Source organism: Talpa occidentalis, unplaced genomic scaffold (genome assembly GCF_014898055.3).
Source record: "Talpa occidentalis isolate TD23 unplaced genomic scaffold, MPIMG_talOcc4v2.1 talOcc4.10, whole genome shotgun sequence".
NCBI classification, from domain to species: Eukaryota; Metazoa; Chordata; class Mammalia; order Eulipotyphla; family Talpidae; genus Talpa; species Talpa occidentalis.
This window is the reverse complement of record NW_023600993.1, coordinates 27,617,106-27,633,638: the sequence shown is the minus strand read 5'-3', so window position 1 is coordinate 27,633,638 and position 16,533 is coordinate 27,617,106. Positions and strand designations below refer to the sequence as shown.

Sequence of the window (16,533 nt, the reverse complement as noted above, 5' to 3'; positions counted from 1 at the left end):
AGGAGTGATAATCAGAGAAGGCTTCGTACAGAAAAAGTTTTACTATACTGAAATAGGAAAATTTAGTGGGGTTTTGGGGGACCGTATCATAAAGGACCTTGTAATTGTGCTCAGGAATTTAGTCTTCATCATTAACAGCAATGGAGAGCAACTAAAGTTTTATTTATATATATATATACATATATATATATATATATATAGAGAGAGAGAGAGAGAGAGAGAGAGAGAGTATATATGTACTCATAAAAATCACGCTGGCTATAATGCAGAAAATGCAAGACTAGAGCCAAAGACTCTATTTAAGGCTTTCCCATAATCTGGGAGAGAGATGATAGTTGCCTGAAAAATGACACAGTTAATTTCTCAGTTTTGATAATTGTACTGTGGTCATATTACCATGAGGAGAAGTTGAGTGAATACCATATGGGAACTTTCAGTACTGCTTCTGCAACTCTTGTAAGTTCAAGACTATCTCAAAATACAAAGGTTTAAAAAATAAGCAGCAATGTAAATGAAAAAGATCAAGAGATTACACTAAAAAGGCTTACATAAAAGGACTTATGACTAATTAGATAGGGGAGATGAGGGAGAAAAAAATCACATGGGTGAGTCTTAAATGTTCCAAGGTCTTATATTTTGAGCTAAGGGTTTTAAGCTTTATGTTGAAAAGGGGGTACTACAAAGGGCTTTCTAACAGGAAACCACGGAAGAACAATAAAATCCAAAGACTGAAAGGGTCTTAAACATTCCTTTTTTTCTCTTCCATTCCTTTAAAGGGAAAGGAAGAATTTTCCTTTATCTAAACTCCAACTGGAGTCATTCCTTTCTTTTTCCATTCAAAAAAGAAAATGAATATATAAGTGCTTGTCAAGAGTGGTATATTCATTTGGACTCAAATTTCCCAGCAGCTTCCTTAACACTTATAAAGTGAATTTCACTCCCACTAATAAAAGTGCTTTCATGTATTCCCTGGCTTTCTAATTTTCCCCAATGTAGGCAGTTTTCCTCTATTTCACACATTCAGTTAGTCACCAAATCATGTTAATTTATTCATTCATATAGTGAGCAAAGTAAGTGCTCATTCCAACATTAACTATTTTTCCATTTATAAAATACCTAGGGAATCTGTGCCTTCCTTTCCATTATCACTGTCACTGCCTGAATTTAGAGTCTCAATACCTCTGTGTGTAACCTGGTATTCCTCAAACTATATGTTGTAATGTCCTATGGGTCATGAAATAAATGTAGTGGATTACATTAAAAACAAAACAAAAATGGAGGACAGGAAGAATGTGTTACACATAATTAAGAATTCGTTTTTACGAAAATGTTTCAGTTGTATTAATACTTATAAATACATATGTATGGGGGCCTCCCTGGTGGTACAGCAGTTGAGCGCTGGGTTGCGAAGCTGCCCGTAGCCTCTGCAGCACCGGTTCGATCCCCAGCTGCCCCCCGGCCACCGGAGGAGGGTCCCACATGGCACGCAGACCTCTCCTGCCACCCGCTGCTCCCCTCAGCAGTGTACTTCGGTCCTTCTGCCTGCTCAGCTCCCCGCCCTGGCTCTGGTGAATTCTTTCACCCTCCCGCGCTTCTGACTGTACCCAGTGCTTGTATAAATAAATAAATCTTTAATAAATAAATAAATACATATGTGTGTACGCATATTGTGTGTGTGTGTGTGAACATGTTCTTCTTTTGATTCTAAACCCCTATCCAGCAGGATTTCCATTTCGAGCTCTAGCCCTGGTGGCCCAGGACAGAAACATCTCCACAAAACTCTCCATCTTTGTAACTAGGTGCTCCCTTCTTCCTCTTACTTCCACAGTACTTCATACCTCTCAGGGAATTTGTTACACTCTGCCTGATAGAGCAGGCAAGTCTTAATGCTTCAATTAGACTGTGAGTCTCCTGGTAAAAGGAAAGAGTATACTGAGATGCTTGTCCGGTGAATTTAGTCCTAACATCTACTAAAGAGAAAAAACTCAAAATATGGCATTGTGTACCTTCTTTGGAGAAAAGTCTCTAAGTAAAATCTCAGGAGAAAATAAATGCAGTAAGATTTGACAGCTGATTTTCCCATCACACTTAGCACAGGTTGTCAGACAAGAAACATTTTGACAAGAGAAAGGAGCAATATAGTGCTGCTTCATTAATAACTGTCACACACGACACACACCTGCAATCCAGCTTACATCAGCACTCTCTGGAGAACCCAAGCACCCTTTCTGCATTATAATAGACAGTTTTGAAAATATATTTTGAAATTACAACATGAAAAGTTGAGTACGTTAAGCAAGTAGATATTTTAACATAAACTGAAAGGCTTCAGCGCTCTCCGAAATGAAAACACTAGGCACTCAGATCTCAGGTCCTAGCAAGCAAATACCACATTTATATTCCTGATGTTTCTTCACACTTCATTCGGATCCTATATTCCTTCTATCTACCTACCCCAAGTGAATATCTTAAACTTGCTTTACTAAAATTCACTTTTCCTTCTTTTTTTTATTTATTTATTTATTTATTTATTTGTTTGTTTGTACAAGCACTGGGTACAGTCAGAAGCGCGGGAGGGTGAGAGAATTCACCAGAGCCAGAGCGGGGAGCAGAGCAGGCAGAAGCACCGAAGTACACTGCTGAGGGGAGCAGCGGGCGGCAGGAGAGGTCTGCACGCCATGTGGGACCCTCCTCCGGTGGCCAGGGAGCAGCCGGGGATCGAACCGGCGCCGCAGAAGCTGCGGGCAGCTTCGCAACCCAGCGCTCAACCGCTGCGCCACCTGGGAGGCCCTCACTTTTCCTTCTTTATTGCCAAATACATGAACACTGTATTTGCAATGTAAAGCTTATTAGAATATGCAGGTAAAATTTATGGAGGTCTAACCATTTTTTTTTCTTTTACCAGGCTACATCAAATATGTATTTCTCTGAAAGTAAGGCCCTAGTGTAACCACAAAATTACTTTCAAGAGTGTCAAATACTTGATGAGAGATGTTCCACTTTTGAATTAAAATTATAATCATTCTGTTAATATTATATGAAGTAGAAAATGATAGACCTGAATCAAAAAGATCTGATTTTTAATACTTATATGATTGACTTCCTTCATCTACTGAATAGGTAAATGACGTAGAGCTGTTTATGAGGTTAAAATACACTTTAGTGCCTAGCACTGTAAAGATGTTTGTTATTACTATCATGTGAATGTCAACTTTTTTAAACTTTAAGTCTTTAATCATGAAGTAATAAATAAGCTTTTCAATTTTCTTTTTTTTTTTAAAGTAACAGGATTTTTTTTTTTTAAGATTTATTCATTTATTTATACAAGCACTGGGTACAGTCAGAAGCGTGGGAGGGTGAGAGAATTCACCAGAGCCAGAGCGGGGAGCAGAACAGGCAGAAGGACCTAAGTACACTGCTGAGGGGAGCAGCGGGCAGCAGGAGAGGTCTGCGCACCATGTGGGACCCTCGTCTGGCAGCCGGGGATCGAACCAGTGCTGCAGGGGCTGTGGGCAGCTTGGCAACCCAGCGCTCAACCCCTGCGCCACCGGGGAGGCCCTAAATTTTCTTTATGCTATCCTTATGGAGTATGTAAAGTAACTGGAAAATGATATTAACTCATATTAGGTTTTGCCACTTTCAGTCTTAAAATTTTTTTCTTTAACAGAATTAGTTTACAATTTAGACTTCTTTTATGAGCACTGAAGTTCAAATGCCCAAATGGTACTCTAAGGTATTGCTGGCATCTATAAATTCAAGCTCATCAAATAAGATTTCAATCAGTATCTCCTTCCAAGTGTATGTTCTCTCACCAAGGATGGCTCAAGATTAGTTTTCTGTTCATGCATTACCAACTCCTAAAGAAATATATTTGGCTCCTCTACTAAAACTTCAAAATATAATTCTATTATCTCTTTTCTATTTATTCCAATTTCCTCCTAATACTCAGTAAAGGTAGATCAGAAATTAAATCCAATCTGGGACACTAGGGAAAAAAACCTCTACATGGTCATATCATCCCAGTCTTAATTCTTACCCTTTATAAGAGAAATTACTTAACATATGTATGGCAGTTTGTAGTTTTCATGTACTATATAATCTGGTCTTTAAGAAAAACCTCATGAAGTATAAAAAGCTAATATTTCTTATTAAATCAAAGATACTGCGGATTTTAACTACTCTGGGTGTCACAGTGCATAAGAAAAATACAAGACAATCCCTGTGTGACTAGGCGTAAATGCCACTGCACATCTCCTGCAGCTACTGATCTTGGTACTTCCTTTCCCAAACCTTTAAAGAAGCCAACACAGGCTAAGGGTAACTCTAGCTCTCCTCTTGGATCACTGGTCAAAATGTAGTTTGTTACCATGTTCCTAGGAGGCCAACAGTCTTTTAAAGGATAGTCCATTTTACCCAGCAATCATAATTCCATGATACTATTTTAAGGAAAGAGAGAAATAAACCACCATTATTTACAACAATAAAAAAAGTAAACAAGACAATTATCCATACCAGAGAATAGGTTAAAGTGTGGTCTACCTATTCAAGATAATGCTACACACATACTGAAAACTGTATTAATCTGTATTTATAAAGAAAGCTGTCTATGAAAAAAATTGTTCAGTGAAAAGAACAAGTATATACATAATTGTAAAAATTCAAAACTGTTAAATTTGTATTTTGAAAAATTATACAGCAAATGTTAATCCCAGAGTAAGAGGATTATAACTATTTTTTCCCCCCACTTACCTGGACTTTATAAACTTTATAATGAACATGACTTATAAATGATGAAATCACACATCTTTTTTTTTTTTTTCTTTAAAAACACCTCAAAAACCTCAAGTTATTTCCCACTCTAACATGAATACACAGTGTGTATCTGTCCATGTAAGAAATATTAGATATGCATACCAGGAGTTCATCCATGCTAGTCTGACATTTCTCAAGGTTTATCCGTTTGATTGCCACTTTCTCCTTTTTAGGGGCACAGTATGCTGCTTGGACCACAGCAGTTGCTCCACTCCCTAAAAGCACATAAGTAAGTAAATAAATGGGTGAATAGATAAAAACATGACATTTTTAATCCCCACACAATTTAAACAACAGAAGAATAAACCATATTATATTCCTAGACTCAACAACAGATGCAGAAAAATACTCTAAATAGAGTGTTCACAAAAGCAAAAGCCTCAACCATTCCACAGAATTGCCCATAAATACCAGCGTAAAAAAATTAAATAAAAATTGCTAAAGTTCAGTTTAGACTACTACAGCAGAGGCGCACACTTCCCTGCTCCTCTCCTGTATGACATAAAAATCTATACACAATATGATTCCATTTATAGAAAATATTCAGAATAAGCCAGTCCATAAAGGCAGACAGGGCCAGGGATCAGGTGAAGAGGAAAAAAGGGAGCGCTGTTAGTAGGTACAGAGCTACTTTCTAGAATTATGAACATGCTCTGGAGTTAGACAGTGGTGATGGTTGCACAACTTTGTGAATATACTGAATTGTACACTCAAGAGGGCAAATTATATGGTGTATAAATTATTTCTCAGTATAGCTGCTTTTAAAAATCTCTTCAAGTATACCACCAATTTCTATTAATGTGCTGCAAACATTCATAACTGAAAACAGGGCTTCCCTGGTGGCCGAGTGGTTAAGTTTCAGCAGTATAAACACCAAGACCTGCGTTCGATCCCGGCCACAGAGCTAACCCACATATGGCGCAGCAGACCTCTCCTGTCTCGCCCATTTTTCGCCTTAGCAGTGTATTTCAGTAAACCTGCCTGCTCTGCTCCCCAATGTCTCTGGTGAATCCTCTCACCTCCCCCACCTCTAGCCTATACCTCAGTTCTTCTACACAAAAATAAATAAAACCTTAAAAAAGAAACACAATTAACCAGTTCTTATATGCATAAAAAAAAATCTTAAAAAAAAACCCTGAAAACAATTTAGATATATAGCTACAAACCTCAACAGAATTTGCTCCATTTGTAGCCACCTGAAAATCCCTGACTAAAGTAATATATATAACTACAGTCAATACTGACATGGATAAACCCAAATCACCATTATAACAAGCTAAGTAAAAACTCTATATAACTATATAACCAAAAATCAAAATAAAATCCAATATTCAAGAACACATTTATTTGACAATAGTTTAGGAACGCTAACATACTGCTTGATAAAAAATAATCCAACAGGCTATTGTCTGCTTGTCCATTTATTCTTGCACCTGAGTATAGACTGAGTCAGGTAGAACTGTAGAGCTTGCCATTAAGTTCATCCCTCTCCATCTCCCCATCCCTTCCTCTCCTAAATCTTTCTGTGTGGCAATCCTATAGCAAACTGAGATCTCTAGCCTTCAGTGAGGAGGTTGCTGCTGGACTTTGGGAAAGACCAGAAAGGAAAGAAGCTAAGTATGCAGGTTACAGATCTGGTTAAGATAAGAGGCATTATCCAGTCACAGAAGACACAATGTGGCCTCTGAAGGGTACTTCTGAACCAGGTAACAGACATATTTTAATATGGAGATGTCCACAATTTTTGGCGATTTTTTACAATTTTAATTTCACAAATGTACACTCTCATGGTATTCTCTTTAGCCAGTATTAATTCTAAGGCCAGTTCTTTTATCCCTAAATAATCCAACTTTGTTCCTTAACTGCAGTGTTAGCATATATTACACGCCAGAGTGGATTAATATGAAAAAATATAAAGACACTTTCTCTTGAAATCCTTCAAACTGGGTAAATTCATCTCTTGAGTCAGTAAAGCAGCTGCTCCAAAGGTATGAGGGCACTAAAAAAAAAAATTCAGTCTCTCTCCACTTAAACCCAGAAATTTAAAAGAGAAAATAAAAACATTATTCTTACCTGTGAAGGAAAAATTAATCAAATAAACCAAATCAATAGACGCTATTTCCCCAAAAATTTTGGCCAGTAATCTGTATAACAGGTAAACTTACTCTAAAGATTTTGTTTCTAAGTATTTAAGTAAGGTTTTACATTCACTAAAGAGCTGCCCAGGCTATTCATTCTGAAAGATAATTAAGGCATTGTGATCTGCACCACAGAAAATATAGGAATCTAGAATTTTGTAAACCCTTTTCTAAATAAGGCCTTTTGTAAGAGTCATGTTGAAAATTAAAGCTCCTAAAATTGGTGTAACAGCTGTGAGAATAATCATCATCATAAAAATCATGCTATTCTCTCCACAAAGATGAAAATAAGGACACACTGCCATATGCTTTGAGTAATTATTCAAGCAGCCTGATGGTTCTGCAATGAATCATCACTCTCTCCTGTTCACTCTGGTGCTCTCTCATCTCAATGGATGATAACCGCATCGTTCCAGATGCTCCAGTCAAAAATCTTGGAATCTTCTCACATCTAATCCAATGGCAAATATCTAACTTCAAAATGTCATATCCAGCATCTGACTGATTCTCACACCTCCTCTACTCTCTCTCTGCTGGATAACCTCTCCTTCCACCCTTACAAACCATTCTCTGTACAGCAGATCAAGTTATCCTTTTAAAACATAAGTCAGATCACATTAATCCTCTGCTGAAGACTCTGCAATGATTTGCAATCTCACCCAAAGGAAAAAACCAAAGACCCACAATGACTCAGGCTTCACACAATCTGATACTCAGGACCACACATCTCTAGCACTTCACCCACCCGATCTCTTCACCTGTATGCCTCTGTCTCACTCTGTGTGAGCCACTCTCACCACCTCACTATTCCTCAATCACATCAGCATGCTTCTAGAACACCTCACTGAGGTGTTCCCTCACCTATTTAAAACTCACTTCTATCCCTAGTGGTACCCAATCCCTTTTCCTGCTTTATTTTTGTCCTTTATCACCCCCAAATTATAAATTCTATAAAAGCAGAGATTTTTGTCTCCTGGTTCACTGTTGCATCTCTAGCACCCAGAACAGTGTCTGGCACACTAACAGGAATTCAGTAAATATTTGTTGAACAAATTCATCAATCAAGTAGTAGTATATATTTTTCAAGACAAAAAAGTACTTTCGGAGCAGAACAAACACAAAACTAGCCCAGTCTTCATGGGCATTACCTCATAATTACCATCATAAGCACTGACATTTATTCAGCATGTACTGTGTGCCAAGTACTATGCTGAGCACTTTCTTTACTTGCATTTCTTTTTTTATCTAATCTTCACAATAATCCCATGTGTTTAGGTATTACTGATTTTACAAAGCAATGTAAGCAAAGGTAAGACTTATGTCATAAATTAGTAAGAAGTAGAACAGGACCTAGAAACCAAAACTAAATGATGTTTCAACACCATACTCTTATTAATCGGTAAGCAACAGTCTCTTTAGACTAATGCTAGCATTTATTGATTACTATGTGTCAGGTTAAATTATTTATTTGCAATGTCTTATTTAACTTTTAATTTTTTTTTTTAAAAGCCCTTAATTTTCAGCTGCCAATTCAACATACAATTCCCCCTTCTTATTAGAGAATCTTGACCTATTTTTTGGTTGAAATAATAATGTGCTCAGCCAAAAAGCTTTACTTCACAGCCTCCCTTGCAAATTGCCAAATTACACTGCCAATAAAATAGAAATGGAAGTCACTGAGTAAGGCTTCCAGGAAAGAAAGCCCTTTGAAAGGGAGCCAACACAGTTGTCACGTGCTTTAATCCTTTTGCCATATTCTTCCAGCCAGGAACACAAGCATGAGCCTAGAGGTTGAACAACTATCTTGCAACTAACTATGAGAATGAGAGCCGCATACTAAGTGTGATGGAGTGACAAAATAGGCATCTGGGTCCCCAATGGCACCTAGACTGCCACTCCAGGCTTCTGGTAATATGAGGTAGAAATTATTTTATTAAACCCCTAATATTTTGTTTTTCACAAATAACATGCAATTAAAGGTGATCCCTATTTGATACCCCAGTATAATGATGTTGGCCCAAGGCTGGCCTTATCATTTTTTTTAAGGTTTATTTTATTTATGCATACAAGAACTGGGGTGTAGGCCAGAGGTATGGGAGGGGGAGAAGATTTACCGGAGACAAGGAGCAGAACAGGTGAATCTACTGAAATACACTGCTGAGGAGTGCACTGGTGGAAACAGGAGAGGTCTGCTGCATCATGTGGGTCACCTCCCAGGCCGGGCTGGTGATAGCTTGATAGTGCTGAGACTTTAACCCCTGCACCACCAGGGAGGCCCCCAAGGCTGGTCTTACTAAAAATGTCACCCCCTAGAACTAAATCTCCCAATGGGGTTGGGGATGGGAAATATACTAACTACTAAGCATCACTCTATTGATAGAGCATGATGTCTTTCACATTAATGGGGGGAGGGGGGTGGGTTAGAGGTGAGACCCTGGAAGCTGTATTTAGAAACCACCACTTTAGACATCAAATGTGTGGCTTGTGAACAATTAAATGAAAATAAAAGAAAGGGGTAAAGAATAAAGCTAATGGGTTACCTTCAGCAAGTGTCAAAGCTAGGTGATCATACCTTACTAAAAACATCTTAAAGAACAATTTTCTAAACCTAGTCTAAGGAAAAGAGCATATATTTATTAAGACTTTTCGAGATGCATAACTATAAAAGTCACATGGTCCAGTCCTTGACAGACTGGTTTCACTCTCTGCCTTCATATGGTATTGTTGGAAATACCATGGGTGGCAGGGTCTTTACACATCTATACTGCCATGCCCAAAACATATCCTTAAATTCACCTATACCTGAGTGAGATCTGGAAGTAAGAATGACACATTTGTTCCAACATTACATGATTCATACACATTAAGTTTGTGATTCAAACACATAAACACATATGTTCCAACATTATAGGATTCATTACATAAACATTACATGATTCAAAATATTTGTTACAAGATTTCAAATCACATGGTGTTTCATACTTCATGGTAGTTACAAAAATTATGAAATGTAAGGACAAGGAGGAAGGGAAAAATATTAATTTGGAAATAACAACTACCACTGTTTTACTGAGCACTTAATACACACTAAACACTTTCTACAATTACATTTAATCTGCATAAAAGCCTCAATGATACAGGTACCATTATCCCTATTTTACAGACAAAAAGCTTGATACTAAAACCAGTAACATAAATTGCCCATGAACACATAGGTGCTATGACATAAAACCAATATTTGAATGCAGGTCAGTCTAACTCCAAAGCCCTTATAGCTCTTACAGTTGCTTCAGCATAGGGCAAATACAGTACAACACGTAGCCACAAATTCAACAGTTAGGAAAGAGTTCAAAAACACTGAATGAATGATCAATAGTGATGGTAATACTAATATCTATACTAATGATAATCACAAAGAACTTAATCTTATCCAAGCATAATTAAGATGATACAATTCTCATTCAATCTACTGTCTCTAAAGTCTTTTTCTTCAGATTAAGGAATGAGCAAAAAGATCAAAGACCTTATTTATTTTAAAAAGGGGAAAGTATTTTTGTGCTATGTCATGAACATTTTGAGATCTATTCTATCAAGAACAGTCAGCATGTTTTCATAGGAATTGATCTATTTCATTGTTGCGGTATAGTTGGTATAAAACATTGTGTTGGTTTTGGGTGTGCAACATAGTGATTCAGCATTTATATGAACTGCTAAATGGTCACCACAGTAAGTCTAGTTAACATCCATCCCCGACACATAGTTATAAACCCTTTTTTCCTTGTGATGAGTACAGGAATTGATCTTTACTACCACTTTCATTAGATAAAATGGTGAGTGCTGGACCATATCTAATCTAATTTTTGCTATCTCTTATTTTCTCAGAAGCACTTGACAATAGCCATAAATAAAGAAAATGTCTTTTTCTTTAAATAATACAATTTTTTCAAAGGAAGTCATTTGAATTCCCAAGTTGCATGCTTTTAATGTACTCTAGGAAGGAGGTTTTCTTTGTAGGATTTTGCCAGAGAGAGAACAAACAGAATGTGAGAAACAATTAACCTACAAATATTATAGTACTGAGCAACATATGTGAAAAATAAATGCATGTGCTTTGATAAGAAAGGAGACATCATTATACCATTTCCTTAAAATATAATCCTTTGAAAACAGAACATTCAAATGATCCCCAAATCTTTCCCCTGGACTCCAATCACTTCTTTCCTGAAAAAAATTGAGTGTAATGTGAAGAAATCACAAAGATTCATTTTGAAGAATACAGCTTATTACAAAATACTGCATTACAAACACTTCAGTAAGGAAGCAAAGTGAAAATAAGAATACACTGCTCCAGTGAGACACTTGTATTAAGCTATGGAGTTCAAGGAAAGACTTTCTCCTTCTTGTTGGGAGGATGGGGTGAGAGAGTGGTTGTGAGGAGTGGATGGAGGATGATAGGAACTTTCAAAGAACTTACTACTCAGAAAAACAACTTTTTAAAAATGCAAAACAGGACACACAAATTTGAGAACAGATTAACTACATCCGAAAGGGTTATCAATAAAATATCTGCTCCTATCAGATTTTTTTTTTTTTTTTTTTTTTTTGGTGGGACCCTCCCCGGTGGCCGGGGATCGAACTGGCCCTGCAGAGGCTGCTCAACCGCTGCGCCACCAGGGTGGAGGGGTGGGCAGATTTATTTTTTTATTTGTAAGATTTATTTATTTATTTATCTATTCAAGCACTGGGTACAGTCAGAAGCGCGGGAGGGTGAGAGAACTCACCAGAGCCAGAGCAGGGAGCAGAGCAGGCAGAAGGACCGAAGTACACTGCTGAGGGGAGTAGCGGGCGGCAGGAGAGGTCTGCACGCCATGTGGGACCCTCTTCCGGTGGCAGGGGAGCAGCCGGGGATCGAACCGGCGCCGTAGAGGCTGTGGGCAGCTTTGCAACCCAGCGCTCAACCGCTGTTCCACTGCCACCGGGGAGGCCCCCATCTTCCATTTTATAATTTAAAAAAATCAATCAAATGGAGATGAAGGAAGGAGGATCACTAATTTGGAAATAGGAGAGTCAGATGTCTTGCCTCTCTCACTAATTAGTTCCATGACTTTGAACAATCATTTTACCTTCCAGTGTCTTTATCTGTAAAACATAATGGATCACCCTACCTCACACCATACATAAAAAACTAAAAACATACCAAAAGCTTAAATGTAAGTTAAAGTTATAACTTATGAGAAAACACAGGGGAAAAAAAATCTTTTATGATGCTGGGTTAGTATCAATTTTCTAGATTCAACACCACAAGCACTACCAATAAAAGAAAAAAATGTTATTATCAAAACTTAAAACTTCTGTACTTTGAAATACACCATCAAGAAAATGAAAAGTTTAAGACTTGGTGAAAATATATGAAATTATGGATCAGATGAAGGATTCAAATCCAGAGTAAATACATATACAAGCATACTAGTAACTCAGCAAGAAAACAACTCAGTTGGCAACCCAAGTGGGCAAAATATTTGAATAAACATTTCACCAAAGAAGATATATAAGGGGCTAATCAATAAGCACTTGGAAAGATGCTCACCATCATTAGTCATCAGGGAAATGCAAAACAAAACCGTAATGATACCACTCCACACCCCGTAAGACAGCTACAATAACAGAAAGACAGACAACAAATGTTGGCAAGGATGCAGAGAAACAGGACCTCTCCTGCCTCACTAGTGGGAATGTAAAATGGTATAGTCACTTTGAAAAAGTATGTCAGTTAATTAAAAAGCGAAACATAAAAGTGACCCAGAATTTTTACATCTGAGTTTAGACACAAGAAAAATAAAAATGGGGCCTCCCTGGTGGCACAAGGGGTTAAGTACCACACTATGAAGCAATCCACAGCCTCTGCAGCATGAATTCAATCCCCAGCCAATCCCCAGCCGGCCAGGGAAACCCACATGGCACAGCAGACCTCTTCTGACTCACTGGCTGTGTCCTTGGGTCAATCTGCCTGTTCTGTTCCCTGCTCTGTCTCTGGTTAATCCTCTCACCCCCCGCATCTCTGGCCTGTACCCCAGCTCTTGTATGCATAAATAAATAAATCTTTTTAAAAAAAGAAAAAGAAAACATGTTCACACTAATATCTGAAGTGAATGCACATAGCAGCATTATTCCAAATAGCCAAACAGTAGAAACAAGCAATGCCTACCACTGTTATCCAATAAAAAGGAATAACACACTGATACTGGCCAGAACATGGATGAAACTCAAAATACATTGTTAAGTAAAAGAAGCTGAATAGAAAGGACTACTTACTATACAATTATATGAAATGTCCAGAGAAGGCAAATCTATAAAGAAACAGATCTGTGGTTGCCTGTGGCAGGGAGTAGGAAGAGGGAATGGCTGCAAAATGGACATGAGGCATCTTTTTGGAATGATGGAAATGTTCTAAAATTGGGTTGTGGTGATGATTCAAAAACTCTGCCAATTTACCCCCAAAATTCGAACTGTACTCTTAAAACAGGTGGATTTTATGACATGCAAATTGTATTTCAATAACATTATATTTAAGAATTAAAAAAACGCTAAAACAAGAGAAGCCAAACACAAAAGACTGCATGTTAGATGCTTCCAATAGTATGAAATGTCCAGAAAAGCTCTATAAAGACTCTATAAAGACAGAAAGATTTGTGGTGGCCTGGGGCGGGTTGGGAATGGGAATTAACTATAAACAGGCACAAAGGATCTCATGGGGGTGATGAAAATATTCTAAATTTGGGTTATGCTGATTGGGGCACACCATAGTAAATTTTCTAAAAGTCACTGAATTTTATACTTAAACGGGTGAATTTCATACTATCAAGCTATACCTCAGTAATACTGTCTTTCAAATGTGATCAAATCACATTAGAGTTCTTTACCTTCATGACCAATGAACCACTTTGAGACTCCCTGAACACGGAGACTCCCTTTACTCACAGATACCCTAACAGTCTGATGACACCAAATTAAATTAAGTCTTTAAATCTCTAGTCCTTGCAATTCTGAGTCTATGCCATTTTAATAGCAAAGATATGACCACAACCATCTCCCTTACCCAAGGAAGATGTACACCTTATCGGAAAGGAAGGCATAATTACTCTTCTAAATTGATGACAGGGACCCCTATCATCATTCTTTACTTTTTGGACATCATTTTGGAATCTCCTACTTCAGCACTTTCAACATGAAACTGACTGAGGGATCCAGAAGCAATCAATCAAGACAGAGACTTAGCTAGGTGTCTTAAGAACCAACCAGTACATGTCAAATTCCCATCATGGACCAAGGACACAGGCCTGAGAAGTGGCTTAAGGAAAAAGATGTGCTGTCTTTCAGATAAAACTTAGCCCAATTTGTCTTAAAATAAGATCAAGTCATTGAAACAGAAAGTTTCTCTACACCACAGACACAGTGCAATAAATACCTCAAGGCAGACAAGGGGTTTTCAAACAGTCTTTGCCATAAACTAAATTTAGGACAAGATGCTGATCTAGCAATGTAGACAATCTCTTTCCTCCAATACACAGGGATTTGCTCATGTCAGCTGGACTGGAACTTCTGTTTAGCTACCCAAGCCCCCTTTTGATTTCTAAGGTTACTGTGTTATAATCATCCACAAACACGCCCCTCAGTCCCAATCCCACCTTCCTCAATCACTGTGCCTCTCTGAGAATTACAACCCACATTTGTGCAAGTTTTGGTCTCTCCTAACAGCTATTCCTAATTCTCTTCTCACAGCAGCCAGATCCATCATATCCACTTGAAGCCCTCCCACAACACGAAAAAAATTCTAAAATCCTTACCAAGGCTGAAAAGGTTCCTAAGATCTGGCCCCACCCTTACTTTTCAGTCCTAGCCAGTCTCCTTCAGTCCTAAAACACGTCAGGTTCTTACCTTCCTCAGGGCCTTTGCATTCCTCATTCTTGAGTAGGAAAAATCTTTCCTATGCCCTTAAAGACTCCTCGCCCTTCGGTGCTCAACTTGATTTCAATGCCTCAAGAAATGACTTTTCCATGTAATCACCGTAACTACATGCCCGGGTATTTCTCCATGAAAACATCTTGTTTATTTCCTTCCTAGTACTTGACAAAACCTGTAATTCCTTCTATTTAGTCTACTTACTTAATGTCTACCTCCCTAACCAGAAAGTCAGTTTCAAGCAGTCGGAAGTTGTGTCTTCATTGCTCAGAGCGTTACCTACAGTTTCATCCGGAGAGGATCCTCAGTTCCACCCCTGCAATGTCTGGCACTCCGTGAGCACTCGGGGTTCTCGCTCGCATGCTGGGAATGAACTAAAGTATCCTACACCACCATGTCAAAAAAAAAAAAGGGGGGGGCGGAGATAGCTATGCCCCTAACTTCAGTATCTCATTTCTCGCACAGCCTCGCCAAGGCCTGCCCCACGCCTGCACTTTCCTTTCTCTCCCAGAAGCATCTGTCGCTCAGGTTCAAACATCTGTCATTGCACAAATCTCTCGTGAGCTCCCTGAACCCCACCCCACCCCACCCCACCTTACAGGCGCGCCACTCAAAATCCCCTCCCCGCTCACGCGCGATGCACAAACCAGCGCCTCCCCCGCGCCCCCACGAATCCCCGGGCGTCCTGCGCCCCCCCAGCTTGCGCGGCCCCCCACGATCCCGCGTGTCACCCTCCCCCGGCGCAGCGCCTCCCCCCGCGGCGGCACCCGCGCTCACCGATCACCTCCTGCAGCTCGTAGTCGTCCCTGTTGATGGACCAGGGCAGGGCGCTCGCGTCTTCGGACATGACGGCGGCGCGACTCTCGGTCCTGCCTCACTCGCTGACCTCTCCCGTCTCCGCGCCGCGCCCTGCCCCACCCCCACCGCCGCGCCCGCCGCCCGCCGCCGCGCCCCCGCCAACCGCCTCCGAGCAGCCAAGGGTCGGGCGGCGCGTGGGCTCGGGGTCACCGCACGACCGGGCGGCAGGGGCTCGAAGCTCCGGCGAGTCTCGCCTTCCGCGCCTCCGCGTCCGGCACTCTCCGGTCCGGCCCGGTCCCGGCCTCGGCCTCGGCTGCTGCAGCTACAGGAGCTTCGCCTGGGCCCAGCCCCTCTGTCCCGCCCTCCACCCCAGCCCCACGCACGGGCCAAACTTTCCCTCTCCCTCCACCTGCCGGCACGCAGCGCGCTGACGTCACCGCGCCGGGCACGCCCCGCCTCGGCCCCGCCTCCGGCCGCCATCTTAAGTGTGTCTGAATAGGCGGCCAGCAAGCTAGAGACGCGAAGAGGTGGAGGTTGACGTTGGGAGGGAGGAAATGCCCTGGAAGGAGTTCTGCTATGGCCTCGGAAAGCCAGGGAAGAGCGTAGAGCGGCACAAAGTCGGTAGCCACACTAAGCATGGCGGCCGACTGGAGGGGGCGGAGCCTCTGCGCACGCTGGAGCACGTGGCCGGCGCCGTCGTCGCATTCATTGGTTTATTTGAGAAGGCATCAGAAAGGCGACGGGTGTACGGGCACGCCCGTCAGAAGCTAGGCCCGCCCCCGCGCTTTCGGCGTGCTTCTGCGCGCTAGCGCCCCAATCCTGCGGC

The 16,533-nt window shown here is 40.4% G+C and overlaps 1 protein-coding gene across 1 annotated transcript in view; it reads right to left on the bottom strand.

Annotated features, from left to right (window-relative positions):
* OXSR1 (oxidative stress responsive kinase 1) overlaps positions 1 to 15,821 on the bottom strand; it is a 62,753-nt gene extending 46,932 nt beyond the window's left edge. The window contains exons 1-2 of the mRNA XM_037526558.2: positions 15,687 to 15,821; positions 4,915 to 5,027 (exon numbers count right to left, since the gene is read on the bottom strand). Of these exons, the coding sequence (XP_037382455.1) occupies positions 4,915 to 5,027; positions 15,687 to 15,756 (183 nt within the window). The 5' untranslated portion in view covers positions 15,757 to 15,821. The remainder of the gene's footprint in view (positions 1 to 4,914; positions 5,028 to 15,686) is intronic.
* Positions 15,822 to 16,533: the final 712 nt, after the last annotated feature.